At 37.1% G+C, this 21883-nt stretch overlaps 1 protein-coding gene across 5 annotated transcripts in view; it reads right to left on the bottom strand.

Annotated features, from left to right (window-relative positions):
- Positions 1 to 21883, bottom strand: part of LOC144020696 (caskin-1-like) — a 49390-nt gene that overhangs the window by 8903 nt on the left and 18604 nt on the right. For 2 of the 5 annotated variants that reach the window (XM_077524423.1, XM_077524426.1), the window contains exons 6-18: positions 19798 to 19919; positions 19573 to 19681; positions 18442 to 18550; positions 17132 to 17226; positions 16802 to 16916; positions 13807 to 14088; positions 11798 to 11896; positions 10146 to 10330; positions 8984 to 9065; positions 7755 to 7822; positions 3735 to 3842; positions 2022 to 2123; positions 1673 to 1811 (exon numbers count right to left, since the gene is read on the bottom strand). In XM_077524423.1, the coding sequence (XP_077380549.1) occupies positions 1673 to 1811; positions 2022 to 2123; positions 3735 to 3842; positions 7755 to 7822; positions 8984 to 9065; positions 10146 to 10330; positions 11798 to 11896; positions 13807 to 14088; positions 16802 to 16916; positions 17132 to 17226; positions 18442 to 18550; positions 19573 to 19681; positions 19798 to 19919 (1615 nt within the window). The remainder of the gene's footprint in view (positions 1 to 1672; positions 1812 to 2021; positions 2124 to 3734; positions 3843 to 7754; positions 7823 to 8983; positions 9066 to 10145; positions 10331 to 11797; positions 11897 to 13806; positions 14089 to 16801; positions 16917 to 17131; positions 17227 to 18441; positions 18551 to 19572; positions 19682 to 19797; positions 19920 to 21883) is intronic. The other 3 variants (XM_077524425.1, XM_077524427.1, XM_077524428.1) reach the window with 3 other exon arrangements.

Raw genomic sequence — 21883 nt, 5'->3', positions numbered from 1 at the left:
TATCTGTTTCTGTTTTGCAGCAATTAGCATTTGAATATAACTAAGTTTCATCATTATTTACAAATTTGCTAAGAACTGTGTGGAAATTGGCTTGTTTTCATCATGGCCCTGGTTGATCTCTTATACTCTTATACCATCTGCTGGACGTTTGTGTAATTACTACCATTTTTTTCACCCGTTCTCTGCAGTTGAGAGGCTGCATCAAAGCCTTCTGTATGCTCTAGCATATTAAACGTAAAAAAACCCCCGTATAAATACATCTTTGTGTATTTATACGTATTTATACTTTTTTGGGAGCAAATGAGTTAATCAAAATTCATTTATTAATTGAAATCACGAGTAGGAAGAGTATATATTTTTTTGGTACAAAATAAGAAAATGTTTAAACAGAAAATATTAAGGCAAAAAAAATTATATGAAACACTATAATTATGCAAGTTTGTTTTGGATGAAACTAAATTGATAAAATTGGTTATTTTTAAATGAAAAAAGGTGTAAATGTATGAATTTAAATAAATCAAACAACTTAAAAATTGGTGTTAATATTTTATTTAATTTTATTTTTTTAAAGATTATTCTGATTTTGTAGTATAATATTTGAAATTGGAATTGAATTTCGATTAATTGCACAGCCCCATCTAAAACCATTTTAATCTCAGGGAACTATTTCTTTAAATTTTCTTTCTTTTCTTTTTTTTTTTTTTAAATGCCAGGGAACATTGAGAACTTTTCAGGTAATTTTAAGTTTTGGAAAAATATTTACTGTACAAAACTATATCGAGCTATGGTATTTACTTGTTTAAGTTTCCATTTCACTTTTTAAGATGTCCTGATAACCTTGAGTGCTCACTGAGCATTTTGTTCGAAATTTAAAAGGATGTCTATTAGGGGTGTTAAAAAAAAATCGATTCGGCAATATATCGCGATACTACATCGCGCAATTCTCGAATCGATTCAATAGGCGGCTGAATCGATTTTTAAACTTCCATTTTTAATGGAAAAATATTCAACAAAACGTCTGACTTCGGGTTAGGATTCACACCTTGAGCATGGACGAATGTTATATGAACGGAACATTAAGCCTTAATATTTTATTTTAATGCTGTTCAAACATGAAACAGATTACAACCTCTATAAGACTGAAATTTCAGATAAATAAATAATACATTTTCATATAAATCTTACACTCTACAAGCTTACTGATTAGTATTTTCTAAATTTGAATGAAAAAAAATCGCAACAATCGACTTATAAATTCGTATCGGGATTAATCGGTATCGAATCGTGACCATTCGTATCGGGATTAATCGGTATCGAATCGAATCGTGACCTGTGAATCGTGATACGAATCGAATCGTCAGGTACTAGGCAATTCACACCCCTAATGTCTATTGTCTAAGATGAAAAAAAAATAAAAAATTGAAAAGTCTGAAATAATTGTTTAATATACATTAAGAAATTAAGAAATTACAACAAAGTCAAGATTGGCATTTGTATTTTAAAACATTTTAACACCAATATTTTTCCCCCTTTTTACTGAAAATGAGTATCGGCTCGAAATATCGATTATCAGTCTCCTTGACTACGAATAATTGTCATCGGTATCAGCCCTGAAAAACAAAACAAAAAAACATCGCTATCCAAAATCCTAAATGACTGAGCGTCATCTTACCAAGTTTGGAAATCCCGATTTCTTGAAGATCCTCCAGGCTGATGTCAGAGATGAAGTCGATGTTTTCATAACCGTTCTGCACCAGGACCTGGTAGTACTGACTGAGACCCAAGTGAGAAAGGAAATCTGCCAAATTGGCCTACAAACACACACACACACACACACACGCGCGCGGGCTCAGTGAGATAGAAAAAAAAAGAAAGAGAAAGAAGCTCATTTCAACGTGCTTAACGTTGTTTCGTAACAGGCTGAAGAAGCAGCGTGTGAATCAGCTTATGAATGCGCAGCTGCCAAAACTCCACATATCCTGTTCGCTTGCAGTTTTGTGTAGTACACGTGAGATCCTTACGGGCTTGTGGTCTGGCAGCCAGTCCGCCGAGGGCAACTTGCTGATCTCCGACATTAACTTCTTCCGATGTCCCGGCTTCATGACCCCGATCGCCGTCATGTCCTTCGTCGCAAACAAAACAAAAATGGAAATTTACTGACACCTTGACACCATTTTGAAATGTAAATCATTTTATGTACACAGTCGAGATTTGTGCATAGGATGTGTTAAGCTAGAGCAGGGGTCAGCAACTTTTCCTGTCAAAAGAGGCATTTTAGGCCAAATGATCCATCCATCCATCCATTTTCTTGACCGCTTATTCCTCACAAGGGTCGCGGGGTAGGCCAAATTAAATGGACAAAAAAACAAAACATTTGAACATTGTGATGAAATAAACAGTGTATTAGTGTGTAGAGCTCGAGCTGCAGCATAACAGAAAATGTGGAGCATCCAATACTTTTCATTTTATTCTTCTGTCTTGGGATTTTTTTTTTTCAGACTGTTTTCATATATTTTGCGACTTTTCTGCCTTTCTGTCAAATTTCAGACATTTTAGGCAATTTATGGACATATGGTAATTTTTTTCCCCTCTTGTTTTGTTCCTTTTTTGGACATTTTTATGGCTATTTTCATTTATTATTCTTATTATTATTATTATTATTACATTTTTCTCTCTCTTTTTTTATATACATTTTCTGACATTTTTGGCAATTTTATGGACATTTTCTGGTAATTTTTTGGACATATTATTTTTGAACATTTATTTTCTGCCTTTTTTTTTTTTAAATAGATATGACTTTTTTTTTTAATAATTTTGTGTACATTTTATCTAATTTTGTTTTTGGACATATAGTTGCTTTTAAAAAAAATATATATAATTTTCTGACTTGTTTTTGCAATTTTGTATGCATTTTGTGGTAATTTTCTGCCTTTCTTCTTTTGTTTTGGGACATTTTATGGTTACTTTTTGAATGTTTTTTTTCCCTGCCTTTTTTTTTTTGTTAAATTCTCTGACATTTTTGACAATTTCATGGACATTTTATGGTAATTTTCTGCTTTTTCGTTACCTTTTTGGACATTATATGGCCACTTTTTGGTCATTTTAGGTCATTTTTTTCGTATACCTTTGATATCTCTTTCTGACAACTTACCAAATTGGACTTACATTTTTTAAATATTTAATGATTTATTTTTTTTAATCTAAATAATTAATTCATTAAAAGAATATTTTATGTCTATGTAAATATATGTAAATATGTAATAATAATAATAATAATAATAATAATAATAATTTCTACAATGTTTTTTAGAGATCCACAGGAGAGGGACTATAGACCTGAAGGTTGCAGACCCCTGAACTAGCGGAAGGTTGTTATGTCTCGATAATCTCTCGTGAGTGTTCCCTGCCCTGAAGAGGTTTACATCATACCACGGTGTCAGCTTTAATATGCATACACAGTCACATACATAGACACACAGTAGCACACTCAGGGACAACTACAGAACCAGCTCAAGCGGGGAGTACACAGCCATGTGAGAACACAGATATGTAAATGCGGCGGACAAGGGGTACGAGAAGCGGCTGGTCGTGGCTGAGGACTAAGAAACACGAGGGTCATGATGACGTCATCTGGTTCAGCGGGTGGGTGGGAGTGGATTTGTGAGCTTTGCTGGGCGGAGCCGTGACAAACATAAAGGGGCGGGGCATGAGGGGGTCAGGGGTCTTGACCTTACCTCGGGGGTCATGCGGCTAACGGTGTCTAGATCATATCCCGCCGTGAGGAAGTGGGTGGTGTAGAAGTGCAGCTGAAACTCACCCAGCCACGCCACTACTGCCTGCTTCTAGAACACAGAACACAACGTGCTACGGCCTGCTTCTAGAACACAGAACACAACGTGCTACGGCCTGCTTCTAGAACACGGAACACAACGTGCCACGTACGGCCTGCTTCCAGAGCACAACACACTGCTGGGTGCTTCCAGGACAAAGCGACTATACCACTGCCTGTTTCTAGAACACAACTTGCAACTGCCTACTTCAGGGGTCAGCAACCTTTACTGTCAAAAAAGATATTTTAGGCCAAATAAATAACCAAAAATTTGTCTGGAGCCACAAAACATTTGAACATTGAATTGATTACAAAGAAAATGGATTATTATTATTATTATCATTATTATTATTATTATTGATGAGGCAAACAATGTGTTAGTGCTAGTCTAATGCCCAAGTGCTAATTAGAGTTGCACCATACTTCATTTTCATACATTTTTAGATGTTTTTTATTTTTACCTTTCGGTCAAATTTGGCAATTTTATGGACGTATGCCCATTTTCTGCCGCTCTTCTTCCTTTTTTGGAAATTACATGGCTATTTTTATCATTTTTTTCCCCTTCTTTTATGCTATCAATTTTCTGAGATTTTTAGCAATTTTTTTGGACACTTTATGGTCATTTTTAGGATTTTTTCTGTTTTTGGACATTTTATGGTTACTTTTTGAACATTTTCTTTTGTACCTTTTTTAATAAATTCTCTGACATTTTTGGCAATTTTATGGACATATGCCCATTTCCTGGAAATTTTAAGGTCAAATTTGTTACATTTTTAGTTTTTTTTTTTTTTTTTGTAATTGAACTTTTTCATCTACCTTTCTAGGAACTTAAACATTTGGACTCTTTTTAAAAAAAATATATTTAATTAGTCATTTTTATTATTTAATCCTTAATTAATTTGAAGCATATTTTATTAAAAAACAAAACAAAAATAAATATTTAAAAATACATATATTACATACAAATATATTACTGCTATTTATTTTTCATATTATGGTCATTTCTGCTTTTCCTCTTCCTTTTTGGAAATTTTAAGGTCAAATTTTTGGCATTTTTAAGTTGTTGGTTTTTTTTTTAAAGAATTTTTCATCTACCTTTCGTTCTCTTTTTCTGAGAACTTAAAAGTATGGACTCTGACATTTTTTGAATATTTAATTATTCATTTTTCATTATTTAATCCTAAACTAATTTAAAGAATATTTTATTTAAAAAACAAAAATAAATATTTTTAAATATATATAGATATATAAATATATTACTGCTTTTTCCCCGCCCTTTTTTTTTTTTTTTTTAAGCGATCCACAGGGAGCCACAGGAAAGGGACGAAAGAGCCACATGTGGCTCCGGAGCCACAGGTTGCAGACCACTCGCCTACTTCTAGAGCACGCAACGCTGCTGTACGTTTTTAACAGCGACAACAAGGTATCACCATCATTGACTGATCCTAAAACTAAACATTACTCCCATCTTGTAGTGCATCTAGAGCACAGATATACCACTGTATGCTTCCAGACACAACTTGCTACTGCCTACTTCGAGAGCACAGAAACACGTTTGTCACTGCTTCTAGAGCAAGAGGACATTAATGTGTTGCAGCTAATACTGTGTCAACCACATTCCCCTGTCTGCTTCTAAAGCCGGTACTGTACGTTGTTACATGCCAGGGAACTGTACTCACTGCTATTTGACATTTTCACAGGCGCGTTGACAGGCTACAACAGAAATGAGGAGACCATACTTGAATAAAGAACACAAGATATAGGAGACAACCCCATGAAAGAGTTATTCTTAAAATCTATAGGCGGCGTTTAACAGCAGGGTGAAGGCGTACTGCCATCACACTGTAGCAAGCTGTGATGTAAAAAAAAAAATAAAAAATACAAGCTATGTTTAAGTGCTAAAACAACAGTCTGCAGCGCACAATTCTGAAGAATGATGATGGGGGAAGAACAAAATGTGTGCAGAACTCTGCTGGCCTGCTACTTGGAGCTCGACAGGTAACAAGAAAAACAACTATTTCAACATCAGCTCACCCCAAATCACGCCGGCTGGATGTCACCTTGTCAGTGCGAGGACACAAAAATCCCTCAAGCTGAAACTTTATGATGGAAGTGTGGCAGAACAAAGGACGGAACTTATAATTTGGGCCAGATATGTTTAGCAGACTCCAAAAAAAAAATGTCTAGATTGCTCTCACTGCTTTTCGTAATTAGGGTGAAGTGACCCTTTAAATAGCTTTTGGCACGCACGCGCTGAATGATGTCCGCGGCTGTGTCCGAGATAATTCCCTCATTTAGCGCTCCCTGCTCGATTCGGGGAGGCTGATGTAAATGAACACATGGGCGCGCTGGCTCAGCAAAGTGGAAAGAAATCACTTTTCATTTTCCCTGCACGGGTAATTACCATCCACGAGGCACTCGAATGCATCTCCTTGATCAAACATACACCATGCATCCGAAATAACTGCATGCTTGTGTTGCGCTGTGATCAGCGCAACCAATTACGCACCGCACGTCTTGATTGAGCCATTAATTAAGTCTAACGCAATGAACTTCTGTAAATAGTGAAACTCAATGAGAAAATTACATCACCCCTAATTTTTTTTTAAAAATACGGTGGTTCCTCGACTTCCTCGAATTTAAATCATTCTATGAGCAAGTCTGTATATCACATCAATTTTCTCAATTGAAATGTAATTAATCGGTTTCAGCATCTGGAAAATCACCAATTTTTTTAATAAAACAAAATTCATTAATATTTTATTAAAAACACAATTTAAAAAAATACGGAAGCGTAGAGCTGCCAATGTGGAGTAAACATTTTTGGCTGGCGAGTATGTTCGAACATACTCGCAAATACGTTCGAACATACTCGCAAATACGTTCGAACATACTCGCAAATACGTTCGAACATACTCGCAAATGCGTTCGAACATAGCCGCAAATACGTTCGAACATACTCGCAAATACGTTCGAACATACTCGCAAATACGTTCGAACATACTCGCAAATACGTTCGAACATACTCGCAAATACGTTCGAACATACTCGCAAATACGTTCGAACATACTCGCAAATACGTTCGAACATACTCGCAAATACGTTCGAACATACTCGCAAATACGTTCGAACATAGCCGCAAATACGTTCGAACATACTCGCAAATACGTTCGAACATACTCGCAAATACGTTCGAACATACTCGCAAATACGTTCGAACATACTCGCAAATACGTTCGAACATAGCCGCAAATATGTTCGAACATACTCGCAAACACGTTCGAACATACTTGCAAATACGTTCGAACATACTCGCAAATATGTTCGAACAGTGGCATTATGGGAAGGTATGCTAACTTTGTAGCATGTATCCTACATGTATCCTACAAGTACGTTCAAACATATTTGCGAGTATATTCAAACATATTTCAATACGTTCGAAAATATTTGCGAGTATGTTCGAACATACTCGCCAGCCAAAAATGTTTACTCCACATTGACAGCTCTATGCTTCCGCAAAAAAAGAAAGATTTTGTGTTATATTTATGGCAATTGTAAAAATTTTGGGCAGTGTCAATAACTCCAAATTTGTCACTATTCACTACAATTCATAACTTGTGAATACACAAATATGTTTCCGTACCACAGAGCATGATGTCAGCTTAATTATTGAGCTCCTCCAATGAGAACATTGAAGTGCAAACACAAGCTTGTGCGGCCGGCAGGTGAATTGTGTCGCAGCACGAGGGTGAAAGTCAACCCAGCTGATTCCTCCCTGTGTCTGTCAGTCACTCTGCCTGTCTCCATGGCGACAAGGGGAGGCCGAGGCGCCATGAGCATTCTCAGGTAAAAGCAGAGACCACACCCGTCGATGCTATCCTCCCCCTAACCAAAGAAGTGGTGAAAAAAAAGCCAAAAAACTCACTTTCCCATCATCCTCTTCTGCCTTGCGCTCGAATGACCGCTGCTCGTGAACGGTGGAACTCGAAGAGCCTTGACGACAAGGTGAAGGAAAACACAGGAGAAAATATATTAAAATCAAAGTATACATTTAGAATACTGTTTCCTCAAATAGTGGCCTCCTCTGTACATTTGAGCTAATACAAAAATATATCAATCTCAAATAAAAATAAAATTATAGCAGTAAATTTATTTGGATACCTGATACTTTAATGTGATGTAGGCTACTTTACAAAAAATAACAAACATTTACTGTCCCATTTGTATAGATACAATTGATCTTATGATACTGCTAAATTTACAAATGTAATAATAATATGGCAAATACACTTTATAGCAATATAATCTATATTATATATGGAATAATGTTAACTTAAAAGTGGAGTTTGCATAAAAGAAAAATACCTTTTTGTTATATTCAATTGATGTTTTTTTGGACACAAGTACACTACACTATACAAGTATACATAAATACATTCATTAACTCTTCGACCGCCCAAAAAGAAAAAAATCACGACGTATGCCGCGATAAACGTTAAGATTTTTATTTTTTATTTTTTTCAGTGCAACGTCTAAGTGCAGCACTGCCTGGTCAATGGGTTGTGGAATCAAAAACACTAATTATGACCAGCAGATGTAAGCATTGTATATATTTTTTTTCGTGAATGATCAAAGCCTTTGTTATCTCAAAGTTTTTTTTGTTGTTTTTTGATAACGTGTGGCAGTAAAAGAGTTAATTACATTTTAGAAATTTACTATGCATGATACTACATTTTAAAGGTTTTAAAAATACATATGTAATGGGGATAATGTTAAATAGAATTTCTTTTCAGCACACCGTTTGCGTCTATTATCACTTTTGCGGTCAAAAACTCTTTGTTTTCACACGGCGCCGCTTGAAAATCTACACGTCAACTGCCACTGGAGTCTGATTAGAACAGACAGACGGCCTTTAGAGAGATCAAATGATGACAAACGTGATCCACATCACTGTGTGTGTTTGTGGCGTGCTATTTCGGGACGTCTTGTATTTGTGTGAAATGTTTTGATCCTTCGGAATGGTTGCGTTTAATCACATGAGACGAGAGCGCTTCCATTTAGGAATCGCCGTTTTGTCAAAACTGACTTTGAGCCAGAACAATGGGAAACACTGCAGTCAGTCGCGTCGCGTTTGCGTGATGTTTTGAGTCTTACTCGCTGATTGCTCAACGGACTGAGACTGCTCCAAGAGATGCTCCTTGGCTTTTACCGACTGGGACAGGACGGTGGCCAGGAGCTAAAAGAATACAAGGGACACATAAACACTCATGCTCTATATATACACTCACACACACAGGCAAAGGCACTCAAATTAAGTGCATCTAAGCCACAACAAGCGTGACAAATATACCAGCAGTAGGTATATCCGTACAATTGGCAACTGTAGTATCTGTGACTTTGAATGTGTATGGCTTTAACTCATTTGGTGCCAAAAACGTATAAATATGTTCTATTTGAAATATTACCATGGTCCCAAAAACGCATTTATACGTTTTTATGTTTTTGTTTTTGTTTTTTTTTATGCTAGAGTATACAGAAGTCTTTGATGCAGCCTCTGAACTGAAGATAAGCAATGGTAGTTATTAAAAACAGCCAGCAGGTGGCAGCAGAGTATAAGAGAACAACCTGGGCCATGTTGCAACAAGGTATTTTCCCCACTGTTTTGAACAGATTTGTGAATAATGATGAAACTTAGCTATATTCTAATGCTAATTGCTGCAAAACGTAAACAGACACAAATATACTTTTTTGCCTGTTGAAAGAAGAGACTCTAATCTTTCTTTTTGATGTTTTTTTTGTTTTGTTATAGCAATAGAACACAATATTCTGTGGGCCTTGCAGTCAAAATCCATTAAAACAGCCGGGAGCGAAGCGGGCTGATTCAGTGAAAACGGCTGCGAGTGAATGAGTTAAAAGGCGGGGCCTGGCCTGGTGAGTGACGTGGGTGTCAAGGAATGAGAGTGTAGAGTTGGCTTGCTGTTAAGTGGCTAGCCCGTGAGCCAGGCTGCGTGTTGAGAGTGAGATGTCACCATCGGCAGCTTATAACATTTTTTTTTAAATCATTTTATCAATAAAGCAATTAAATAACTAGCGATAGTAGCCTAAAGTTAATTAGCTAACATGCTAGAGATAATTTCACATGCTATTGCATTATATATGATGCACTTTAATTTCCATTTTAAGTGTTAAACTATTATACGTAAGGAATTGTTGTGCAGATGTAGCTAGTGTAATGTCTGGAGAGTTTATTAAATTTCCACTGTGATTAGTAATTAAACACACACAAACACATATAGATCTTAACGGCGTCTTGTACCTTGACCCCCTCAGCTTGTGCATTCAGACCCGGAGCGTTAAGGCCGTGCGTGTTGACTCCCGGCGTCGGTGCTGGATGAGGACTGGGCGCGGGCGTAGTCAATACGTGCGTGTTTCCCGAGCCCTGCAGGCTGCTCGACGAGCGAGCGCTACCGAGGCTGCCCACGCTGCCGCTGCGTTCACCCCCTAGAGAACAGAGGTGGGCAAAGTTTATTTTTTTAAGTCGAAGTTAAAAAATAAAATAAAATACAGACTCTGAAATTTACCCAAGTACAAAAGTAAAGAGTAAAAATATATATTGTTTTACTTATTTGTATTTTTACTTTACATGCAATATCTGTTATGATAAACTGTCTTAACAGGGGGAAAAGAAGAAATCAATCTATTCCCCACCAAATTATGTCTCCCTTTTATTAAATTGCCAAGTGCTTGTAGTGAGAAGACAAAGAAAACAGGGCTAGCTAGCATTGGCTCGACGTTAATGCTAACATTGTGAACTGAGCAACAAAATCTTGAATTAGCAAATTATGAAAATACTGTACTTGAATGTAATAGCATAGTTGCCATAGTCACATTGAAAAGTTTTAGGAAAACAAGAAAAAAAATAATTCTTTATTACTATTTTAACAGTAAGCTAAAAACACCCAACGTAGGTAGTTAGCTATGTGGCTAACTATATGAAACAGCTAACCAGAAGCTGGTGTTTCCTTCTTTCAGCACAAAATTATAATTTCCTTTTATTAAATTGTAAATAGTTTGTAATGAGGAGAAAAAAAAAACATGTTACATGTTCAGTGTTGTTGTTGGCTCAACTTTAATGCTAACATTGTCAACTGAGCAACATAAAATCCTTGAATTAGCAAAAACTGTACTTGAATGTAATAGCATAGTTGCCATAGTCACATTGGAAAGTTTTTGGAAAACAATAATTCGTTATTAATATTTTAAAAGTAAGCTAAAAACGACTGCGGTAGTTAGCTATTTGGCTAACAATATGAAACAGAAAAAAAACAAAACGTTACATGTTCAATGTTCTTGTTAAGGGCTAGCTAGCGTTGGCTTGATTTTAATGCTAACATTGGGAACTGAGCCACATAAAATCTTGAATTAGAAAATTATGAATAAACTGTATGTGTTACTTGAGTGTATTTAGCCTAGTAGCATAGTTATCAAACTCACATTTTAAAGTTTTTGGAACACAAGAAAAAAATAATTCTGTAGTATTATTGTAACAGTGAGGCTAACAATATAAGACGTATAATTTAAAACACCAGAAGCTGGAGTTTGATAAATTAAAAACAACTAAATCTGTTGTTGTTAGTGTCAATGTTCCCTGCTTCACGTTCCTCCACATCTATGCTGTCGCTGTTTTTCACAGATTATAAAAGCTCAAGATATCAATCAGTCAAGATCTCTCTTAAGGATCTCTATTTATGCCATGTCATGTTTCCATCCACGTAGGTTGAAATAGTAACAAGCCTATTTTGACAACTTAAGGTGTAGAAAGTACCTACATCTGTTTTAAAATGTAGGGAATGTAAAAACTAAAATATAAAAATTAGATATACAAGTAAAGTAGTACTTCCCACCACTGTGAAAGGCAGCACGCATGAAGTCTTTCTTTCTTTTTTTAAACCAAGCTCAAATGTTTACCTGCGAGCGGTTTGCGGAGTACCCAGATGTCCTCACTCGTGCTGCTCTGCTGGCCCAAAGTGGGAGAACCCTGCGGACTCAACTCGGTGGTCCGAGAACCTGTCACACACGCAAAAGGGCACGCACTCGTGACCAAAAACATTTCCGCTAAATCTCTCTCTCTTACACAGAAGCAAAAACCAACACGTGAACCCTTTGCAATGACCTGCATTTCTGCTTAAATTGGACATAAAATATTATCCAAAATCAGACTACCACACAACAAACAATTAATTTCCTACATTTTCAAGTTTTATTTAACAGAATATTGACATGTGTGAGGGCAGGGCAGCTTTAACCAACCCCTCCAATCTCGTCACAATGATTTGACTCAAGGTTGGCTGACTCGTGACACCAATTAGCTCGTGGAGAAGTCATTTGCTGACGAGTTTACATACATACCTTGTACTTCTTTTAACATTGTGCTGTATCCAATGCACTTTGTATTGTCTTTTGTATGAATTCTGCTCTACATATAAACCAGCCTTGACAAGACTGTTTGAAGATTGTGACTAAGATGAAGATTAGACCACATTTGATAGCGAATTCATACATAAATTCAAGTAATTTTAAAGAGCTCACATATTTGTTCTTGCATTAGTATAAGTGACTTACTATCTAACCATCAAATTGTAAATATTCCTAAACACTCTCTGGTGGCTTGTGTAATATTGCTTAGTTTAGACTGACGTTCAAATTCAAAATATGTCCATTGTTGTGTTTTGCTGTGTTGGCAATGTGATGAGAAAGAGTAGAAAAACCTCCAAATTATTGCCCCACATTTTTATAGCTTCCTACCTTAGCACAGTTTCTACATTTGTGTAGATATGTGTAAACTAGAATTTCATTTCAGCAATTGAATTCAAATAATGAAAATCTTACAGTACATTAAACAGATTCACTACAGACAAACAGAGCAAAAATATTTCATGATTTAATTTGTATAATTTTGATGACTTAGCTCACAGCTAACAAAACAAAACAAAAAATGTAACTTTTTTTTTTTTCCATTCGGCTGTGCATTTGTTCCTAATAATTTGGCCCATGATAATACAGTCAGGCAAAGCTGTTAGTTATATCGACCAGGATGATTTGCCTGTAAAATTACTGCTGATTTGCAGTAAAACTCTTTTTGTATTGGCTAAAATTGCAAAACTCAGCACTGTTTGCATGCTCTGAAGCCATACAAACAGGTTTATGTGCGGGAGGATTAAAAAAAATCTTAACTCTCAGATCACTAATATTGTTTTTTCTCTCTCTCCAAAATTGGATAATCCTCAGTGAGAAAATCCACGTTTGGATTTTGAGCTATTAGTAAGAACATTGTTGGCACAGCATCACAGGGAGACAAATTGTCTTTTGGCAGATGTTTTCGCAGCAAATGATACCGACAAATACAATTCCTGATTCAGTAAGTTTTCTTGAAATTGCATACGCTTACCGTAAATAAGGGGTGTCCAAAATCTGGCCCGGGGGCCATTTAACTCATTGACTGCCATTGACGGAAAAAGACGTCAAATAATGCATTTTTGCTGGGCGGGCAGTGAATGTGTTTAACACAATGTGCCAATATATTTTGTGATTATATTGCAGCATCCTTTTTTCCTTTTTTCTTTTTTTAAGGCAAATTTTGCTTAGAAATCCGTCAATTTTGGTTACATCTCATCTTAACTCATTGACTGCCATTGACGGAAAAAGACGTCAAATAATGCATTTTTGCTGGGCTGGCAGTGAATGTGTTAAGCACACGTTTGGTTACATTTGGCCTATCAACGCTAGTCTTAAATGATTCACACCAATTTTTACCCAAAACATTGTCTAATAATAAGTTATTAATTTATTTAACAAACAAAACGTGATGTGGCCCTCTGAGAAAAGTAACTCCGACCTCAATATTGTAACACTGACAAAGAACGTGCCTTATTGAATCAATCTTAAAAGGTTACTATGAAGTGTACTACTGTATGTACCTGTCTGACTTTGCCGCTCCTGAGAAGTGGAGAGAGGAGGAGCAGACAGAGGAGGAGGCGGAGGAGGAGTGGAGAGAGAAGGCGGAGAGATGGGAAGAGGCACGTACCCGAACGAGGAGAAGCGAGGGAGGGATTGCGCGTTGGGGTGAGGGGTGGGTGGGGAGGGCAGGTGCAGGGGGAGAACCTTGCAGGGCGGGTACGAGTGTCCGTTGAGCGAGCCAACGGGGCAGGGGTTGGGCCTGCGCAGTAGCAGCGTGTGGCACTGCTGGGAGGGGGATAGGCCTGGGCTCGAGCCAGGAGGGTGATGAAGAGGAGGAGGAGGAGGAAGGTGCAAAAAGAGATGCAAAACAACAACAACACAACACGACAACTCATCAGTCCACTTAAAAAAAAAAAAAAAAAGATAAAGTAAGAATCATCAGAAGAGAATGTATGAGAAAAGAACATATCCATATATCCACAGGGAATATACTCATATAAGGTCAAAAAGAAGAATAAATAGTACCACTGTAGCAAGAAAGGAAAAGCTAGTGAAAAGCATCTGTCTCCACAATGCGTGACTTTTGATCCATACATATTCACATAAAAACATTTGAGGCTCACTTACTAAGTGACGCGCCCAAACTTTTGAATGGGAGCGTACGCGAATGGTGTGATTTCATTTTCAGTGGTAATACATGGAGATAGATGCCTTTTCCATGACAAAAGCAGCAAGTGCGCATGCGTAATGGTGGCCTTCATCACAAAGCATCACACGGGGCTCTCTCCTCATGTGAGCGCACCAGTCACATGACCTCCAGACCAAGAACAGGCTTTTCGTTTGACATGCGATGAAGCTGCAGGGAACGATTGTGTCAGCAAATCTTCTCAACACAACACTAGAACTTTTATAAATGTTGTTGAGCGCCACTACAATTTAGGGAAATATGCTTTAGGACAGGTGGGCAAAGTATGTTCTTTAATGGCGCCCACAGGGCACAGGCCTATTTACATTATCAAGAGTCTTCTAATATTTGTCACAAACATTTTTATGAATGAATTCAATTCATTAATTTATTGTAAATAATACAATACAGATATGTATTTCTATTATTAACAATTTTATATTAGAAGAAGGGAGAATCAGAGGAATAATGCACACAGCTAACATTAGTCGCTAACTGTAAGCAAGGTAGTTAGCTAGCTAGCTAACTAAGAGAGATGCACAAGGCATAGCTGAAATGTGATTTTAATAAACAGTGGTGCCTTGAAATGAATTTGTTTTGCTTCAGTACACCACTAGTAACTCAAAACATTTGTATTTCAAATCATCTTGAAATGAATAGAAATGCCATTGACTCCCTCAAAATCACAGCAAAAACTTTTGTACTAACCAATTTTAATAAGAAGATGTACTCTATTACTGTTTTACAGAGTTTTTCCTGGCTATTTTTAATTAAAACGTTAGAAAACAAGAATAACACCATCCACTAACATTAGTAACTAACCACTAATTAGTTGGCTCCATCTAGAAAAAAAAATTAGATGTGCAAGTGTAACTGGACATTTCTGTGTTTTATAGTTTTAAGTTTAACATATTTAAATTGGAACAATGTGAGATTTTGCCATGCTTATTTTGAAAGGAGCGTGAGAACAGATGAATAACACCAACTACTAATATTAGCAGCTAACCGCTAATATTGGCCCACGTCGTGGCGTGAATCGCCGCACGATGGCTAGCGTGACTTCCATTTTAGATGTTACTTTGTTATAGTTTTGATTGACATTGACATTAACACAACGCTATCCCAAACTCATGTTCAATCACTAATTTTGGACGCTAAGAAACCGATAATTAATTACGCCCTCATTGTGTGATATGGTAGAAGTCTCCGACGTAAGTGGCTAGCGGCTAGCTGTTAGCATTAACAACGAGTGTCTGGCTGGTGAGTTTGATCTAGTACCTGGCTTACTTGAATAATTTTTCAATATTCTGGACCAAGGCTACTTTGTAGTTCACTCTCCATGGTTCAAGGAAGTGAATGTGCCAATTGCACGTTGAGGTATCTTCATGATTTAAAAAATAATAAAATAGATAAATAGAACTTCATTTATTTTATAAAACACGTTTTTGTCCATTAAAAAAAGAAAAACATTCAACTAAAAAATGTCAAATTGATGATCTGATCCGAACTGTGATCTATGTGACCCGTTGCACCACTACTGCTAACATTAGCAGTTAACTTAGCTAACGGAATAAAACTTTATTTATTTATAGTTGTACAGTAGTACCTTGACTTATGAGTGCCCCAACATGTTTTTCCCAGTTTTCCACTCCTTGCTTTGTCTTGCAAGTTGCAACAAAAAAACTTGACAAAAAACGGACCGCTAACAACCAAGTGTCAAAGTACACGTAACATCCATCCATTATCGGAAACATGTTGTTGTTAAAGTCTATCAGCCGCCCGAAATGAAACAGTTGTTTTTCTTTTTACAAATTGCAGCCTTTGCGATTTGAAAATTGCGTTTGAATTTGACTAATGGTTCAGCCGAAACAATGTTTCAAACACAAACGAGATTAATGAGAGGCAATTAAAGTTGCTTTGTGATTCAGGCCTCCGTAGCGTTTTCAGGTTCATTCCATAGACTGTATATTATATTTGGACAGCATGAATACATTAAGTCAAATCACCTAGTATTGTTGGGGGGGCGATTTTGGCACCATCCAAAATGGAGGACTTTTGGCATGAATTGTGGTAACACTGTCCATTGCCAATCTACTGTCTATGGTTGTATTCATTGGCTAGGATGGAATAATAGGACAAGCATACGTGGAGAGGGGGAAGACGGGTTGAAGTGAGGTTTTTGGAGGGAAAAGCTGTGATTCACGTGTTAAAATGGCCAATGACGCTTGTAAGCTGTCTACTACTAATGATCAACTAGAGCTACGTAAGAAGGCTGCTGAGCACACGCACACACGCACGCGCACACACACAGCTGTGGTGTGGGTGGTCACCTGCCCTCTTGATGACTTCCACCATGTTGGACGGGAAGTATCCCACGCGGTCATTTCCTGTGCGGTTATCGTGAATGCAACCTTTCCATCGGCCGTCCGAGTGCTGCTCTAAAACCTGCCAACGCAAACAAACTCGTATTTTAAGACCACAGATGTGCCCAATAACGAAATATGACAAATTAGCAGGTGATTTGACGCATTGAAACACTTTTGAGAATGTGATGCCGCAACTTAGATGGCAAAAAAAAGTGATTTGTGTTGATTTTCTGAAGTAGAGACTTGAAGGAATATACTGCAGTTCATATGGAGGATTGCTGTATGTTTTTGTACCGTAATAATGTCTCCCGCTTTGATGTTGAGGCTGGTGAGGTCGTAGTTGTTGCAGTAATCCTTCAGCGCTCGCACCTGCATGGCGGCTGACGCGTCTGCAATGCACAAGTGAAGCTGAGCAGAATCAGGCGCTGAGAGGAGGGGATTTGCAATCTCACTTCAAAGTGAAAACGCCTTCCGTCGGGATTACTATCATTTTCATTTTGTCCAAAAACAAAAAGATAGCATAAAAAACTTCACTCATATCAAGTGTACATCAATAAATGCATTTATGGACCATCAAGAGCAGTCGTTCCCAACCACACCGATGTATAAATGATCTTTTTTTCCCTTACACTTAGTTAATCACTTCAAAAAAATTCTTTGCTAATCTATCCAGCATGTGTTTATTGGTAACAAATTCCAAATAACAAACTTGATATATGAAAATAATCTACAATCTTTCTGTTGGCATAAAAAGCAGAATTTAAAGGGACCGACATTCAATAATACTGAGCAAAAACGAGGGTGAGTTGAAATCCTGTACTTCCTGTTTTCAGTGTTCTTCTTTAGTCAAATTTACAGAGTCAAACTAAATAGTAGTAGTAGCAAAAACTAGGGCGAGTTGAAATCTTGTAGTACTTCCTGTTTTCAAACTTCTTATTTAGTCATATTTAGAGAGTCAAACTACATAGTAAAAGTTGCAAAAACTAGGGTGAGTTGAAATCTTGTACTTCCTGTTTTCAAACTTCTTTAGTCATATTTGGAGAGTCAAACTACATAATACAAGTAGAAAAAACTAGGGTGAGTTGAAATTTTGTACTTCCTGTTTTCAAACTTCTTCTTTGGTCATATTTAGAGAGTCAAACCAAATAGTAGTAGTAGCAAAAACTAGGGCGAGTTGAAATCTTGTACTTCCTGTTTTCAAACTTCTTTAGTCATATTTAGAGAGTCAAACTAAATAGTGTCATCATCTAATGGCTGATAGTGGAATTACACACTAACATTAGGGAGAACAGTACAAAAAAATAGTACAAAAAAAATTCTGCGAAACCCACAATGGTGGGGCGTTACAGTATAGATATATTAATTTGGTGCTATCACTTGACATTTACTGTCAAATTAAACATAGCACTAGAAGGATTATGTTGTGCATTTTAAATAACCACATAGTTTAGCATTTATTTTGCTAGCTTGATGCTAATGTTTACCCTATCGGAGACCATCTGAGGCACTACCTTACTGTATCTAACTATCTGTAAGGATTATTTGCAATTTTTTTTCTTGTTCATTGGCCTATGTTGTAACCCAATAGTGCCCAAAAATCCCACCTCTGAGGAGTTGCTTGATCTCGCGGCTGGCCTGAGTTGTGGTGAACTGGTTCACGATGTCCAGCGCAGTTTGACTCAGTGTGTTCCTCACCCCGGCACTGATTCCACTCTGAGTGAAGAAATGACAGTAATGCAGTATGTATTCAATTTTGAGTTTCTGGATAGTTTGTTACTTCATCTACACCATTGTTGTTTCACCCGTAGCTTTCTTGCACCTCCCACTTTAAGCAATGCTATTCTATTTATTTTGAAGATGATTTGAGACACAAATTACGAGCATGGTCATGGAACAAATTCCACTCACGTCCCTTAAGGCATCGCTATCCTTATTTGACAACACTGAAATTGCAATCTTTCCTTTAAACAGGCGCTTTCTGTTCACTCGCCTGCATCCTTATGCTTCAAATGTAAGAATGTTTTTCCAGTCTCACTTTCAACTCCAGTGAGTCACTGCAGCCTCACTCTCATCCAGAAGGCTGACAACAAACGCTCCGTAATGACTTTTTCCGGCTAATGTCCTCAAAATTGCATCATCTCTCGAGCGTGACAGATATCGTCCAGCCTGACGTATTCCGTCAAAAATCTGTCAACGCTCAACTTGTTTTCTACTCAGTCCGTTTTGCACGTAGACAGGCAAAAGAGGCAAAAAATAATGATAATAATAATCAGGCTGAAGAAATCTGAAGGTGACACAGGATAAGAAGAAGGTAGTCGACAGCTAAGATGCTAGGCTGTTTCCGACTAATGAGCTAGTAGGCTAAGCTAGCTAACATATGCTAGGCTACAAAAAAAACACGTTTGTGCAGGTAGAAAATGATTTGATTGATCCGAACAAACATAAAACACAATATAATGATAAGAACAATATCTTTTTATTTTTTATTTTTAACATATTAATGTTACTACTAAACCAGGGGTGTCCAAATTATTGCCTCCGAGTTCCACATACGGAAAGCGCAATAGAAGCTTTGACAGACTTCCACTTTTTACAACAAGCTAAATCCAATCCATCCAACAATTATATAATGTTTATATATTGGTTATTTTGAATAACCACTCAATCACAGGTTTCTATTAAAAGTGATTTTAGTGTTAGTATCGGCAGGGGCGAACTGGTGTCAAGAGACTGACCTCAAGCAGGAGGCGCACTACCTCTGTCTTCCCACAGAGGGCAGCCTGATGCAGAGCTGTACCAGACTCCGACTGTCTGTTGATGTCAATACCAGCTTGAATCAGCAACCTGCAACACGTATAATAATACCCTTTAGTGGAATGGAGCAATTGAAACTTTTGGGGCTTTTTTTAAACAGAAAGACAGACTAAAAATGTTTGATTTCGTAAGTGACGTTTTCAGACCGTATCACGTCGATGTGTCCGTTCTTGGCGGCGAGATGGAGAGGCGACACTCCGTTGGGGTCGGACGGTTTGGGCTCCAGCATGGCGGCGCACATGTTGCTGCTGAGCAGGAGCTGAACCACCTAACGCAAATATATAACGCCGGTTTGAAAAAGTGGATAAGAAAAAAAAATTACACATTTTTGCACCAGCTCCCTGAGAAATAGCATGAATGGACTTTTCAGTTAATGTCCCATTTGAGCGCCATCTATTCTAAATAGGCTTCAAATTGCACAAGAGAGCAATCAGGGACAAGGCACGCAATTAATTCAGCATTGTAGTTTTTAATTGAATGTCTTCTAATGCTGGATGAGAGCTCTTGAACACTGCTGCCGATACAAATTTAATAATAATAATAATAAAAAAACGGCTTTGGTTTTGTTTTGAATAGATCGTGGATAAGGTTATGTATTTGTTAGTCACAGTTTTAATGTTCTAGTTGCCTTATTGAGCTACACGAGAGATGCAAAACACGAGGAACAGCTGTCGGTACGCAGCATAAGCGCAATAATAGGCATATCTGAGTTAATAACATGCCTTACAGACTAAATCTAGCAGGACCTAGATGTAGATTGTGCAGCCGTAGCTAACGAAGTAGCCAGTGTTTGTTTGTATCTTTGTAATATTTACAACAGGTTTGGTAAAGTGTGACTATTTTTGATCTAGAGAATGATCTTGATGATCTTTGATCTTGGGAATGAAAGGTTGATAAAAAATATTGGAAACTCCACAAAATGTTTGTTTATGTCAGTGGTGAGTGGCACATTTGGTGCCTGCTGGGCCTTCAGTGGGGATTTAGCCGACTTAATCCATCTCTTAATACCAAACCAAGCAAAAAATACAACATAGGCACCATAGATGCTGATTATTTCAATGTAATAATGTGTTCAGATCACGACTGCTTTGCTAGTTGAACTTGGTTGGAACAAGTTTTGTCAACCAGAGGACAGAAAAATGTCATCCAGGATCACCTTATAAGAAATATAAAAATATAATTTCAAGTTACATCATTCAGCACTTCTGACTCTAAAGGCCCTTGGCAGATTACACTCACATGACAAGTAATGAAGAAACTAGACAAAGATTGTACAAACTGAAGGCCGCATACAGAAAAATGGCCATTTTAAAATTCTTCGACTTAATTTTGTAAACATGCTAAGATCAGTCCACGAGGAAATTATACATTGTTTATATTTTCTGGTAAATATGATAAACTTGAATATAAACTTTCTGTTAAAGATAATAAGGTTAATACAATAGTTAGATTTTTACCAATTTTGGGGTGTAAAAATGCATAATTTGGATGATGTCAACACTTCTGGATCATAATTGGATCCTAGCTAACCAATCACAATCGCAAATTGATTTGCAAATGTTCATGTTAAAAATGTTACATATAAGATTGGTAAGTTTACAACACGTTACAGCCATACTATCCTGGCGGCCACTATAACAAATAAAAACATAAAATAACCCAATTTTTTCCCCATCTTGTTCTCATGTGGGAAAAGAGTCGAAATCAGTTCAACTGACCATTCTCCACCACCTTACATTAGAGATGTAACTAAAAGGGCAATATCGTAATATTAAAACTGCCACAATATCGTCGTCGTCATGTTCACAATATTTAAAAGGAACACATCTGTTCAAAAAGTCAGGTTGTTTTCCATTTGTGCAGTTCTAGCACCCTCTAGTGGCTAGTTTATGAGTGCAATTTAATTTTCATTAGGGATGTTTTGGCCTTCCATGTTTAAAATCTATGCTAATTATCAGATGAAGGGGAACATAATTTGCTTGTGAAGCGATCAATGTGTGCTTGCATTAGCAAGTGCCTCCATATTGTTATTAGAGATTGTAGGTGGTTTATATGCATTGCTGTTATGTACAAAAGCACAATATTGTGCTTTTTTTAGTATGAGCTCTTTTTTTTTTTTTTTTTTTTTTTACAATATTGTGATCTTTTTTAAGTATTGCCAACCCCCCCACAATATCGTGATAATTATCGTATTGTGACCTTCATATCATGATAACATCGTATCGTGATGTT

This window comes from Festucalex cinctus, chromosome 6 (genome assembly GCF_051991245.1).
Source record: "Festucalex cinctus isolate MCC-2025b chromosome 6, RoL_Fcin_1.0, whole genome shotgun sequence".
In the NCBI taxonomy this organism is placed as follows: Eukaryota; Metazoa; Chordata; class Actinopteri; order Syngnathiformes; family Syngnathidae; genus Festucalex; species Festucalex cinctus.
This window is presented reverse-complemented; position numbering and strand designations above follow the sequence as displayed.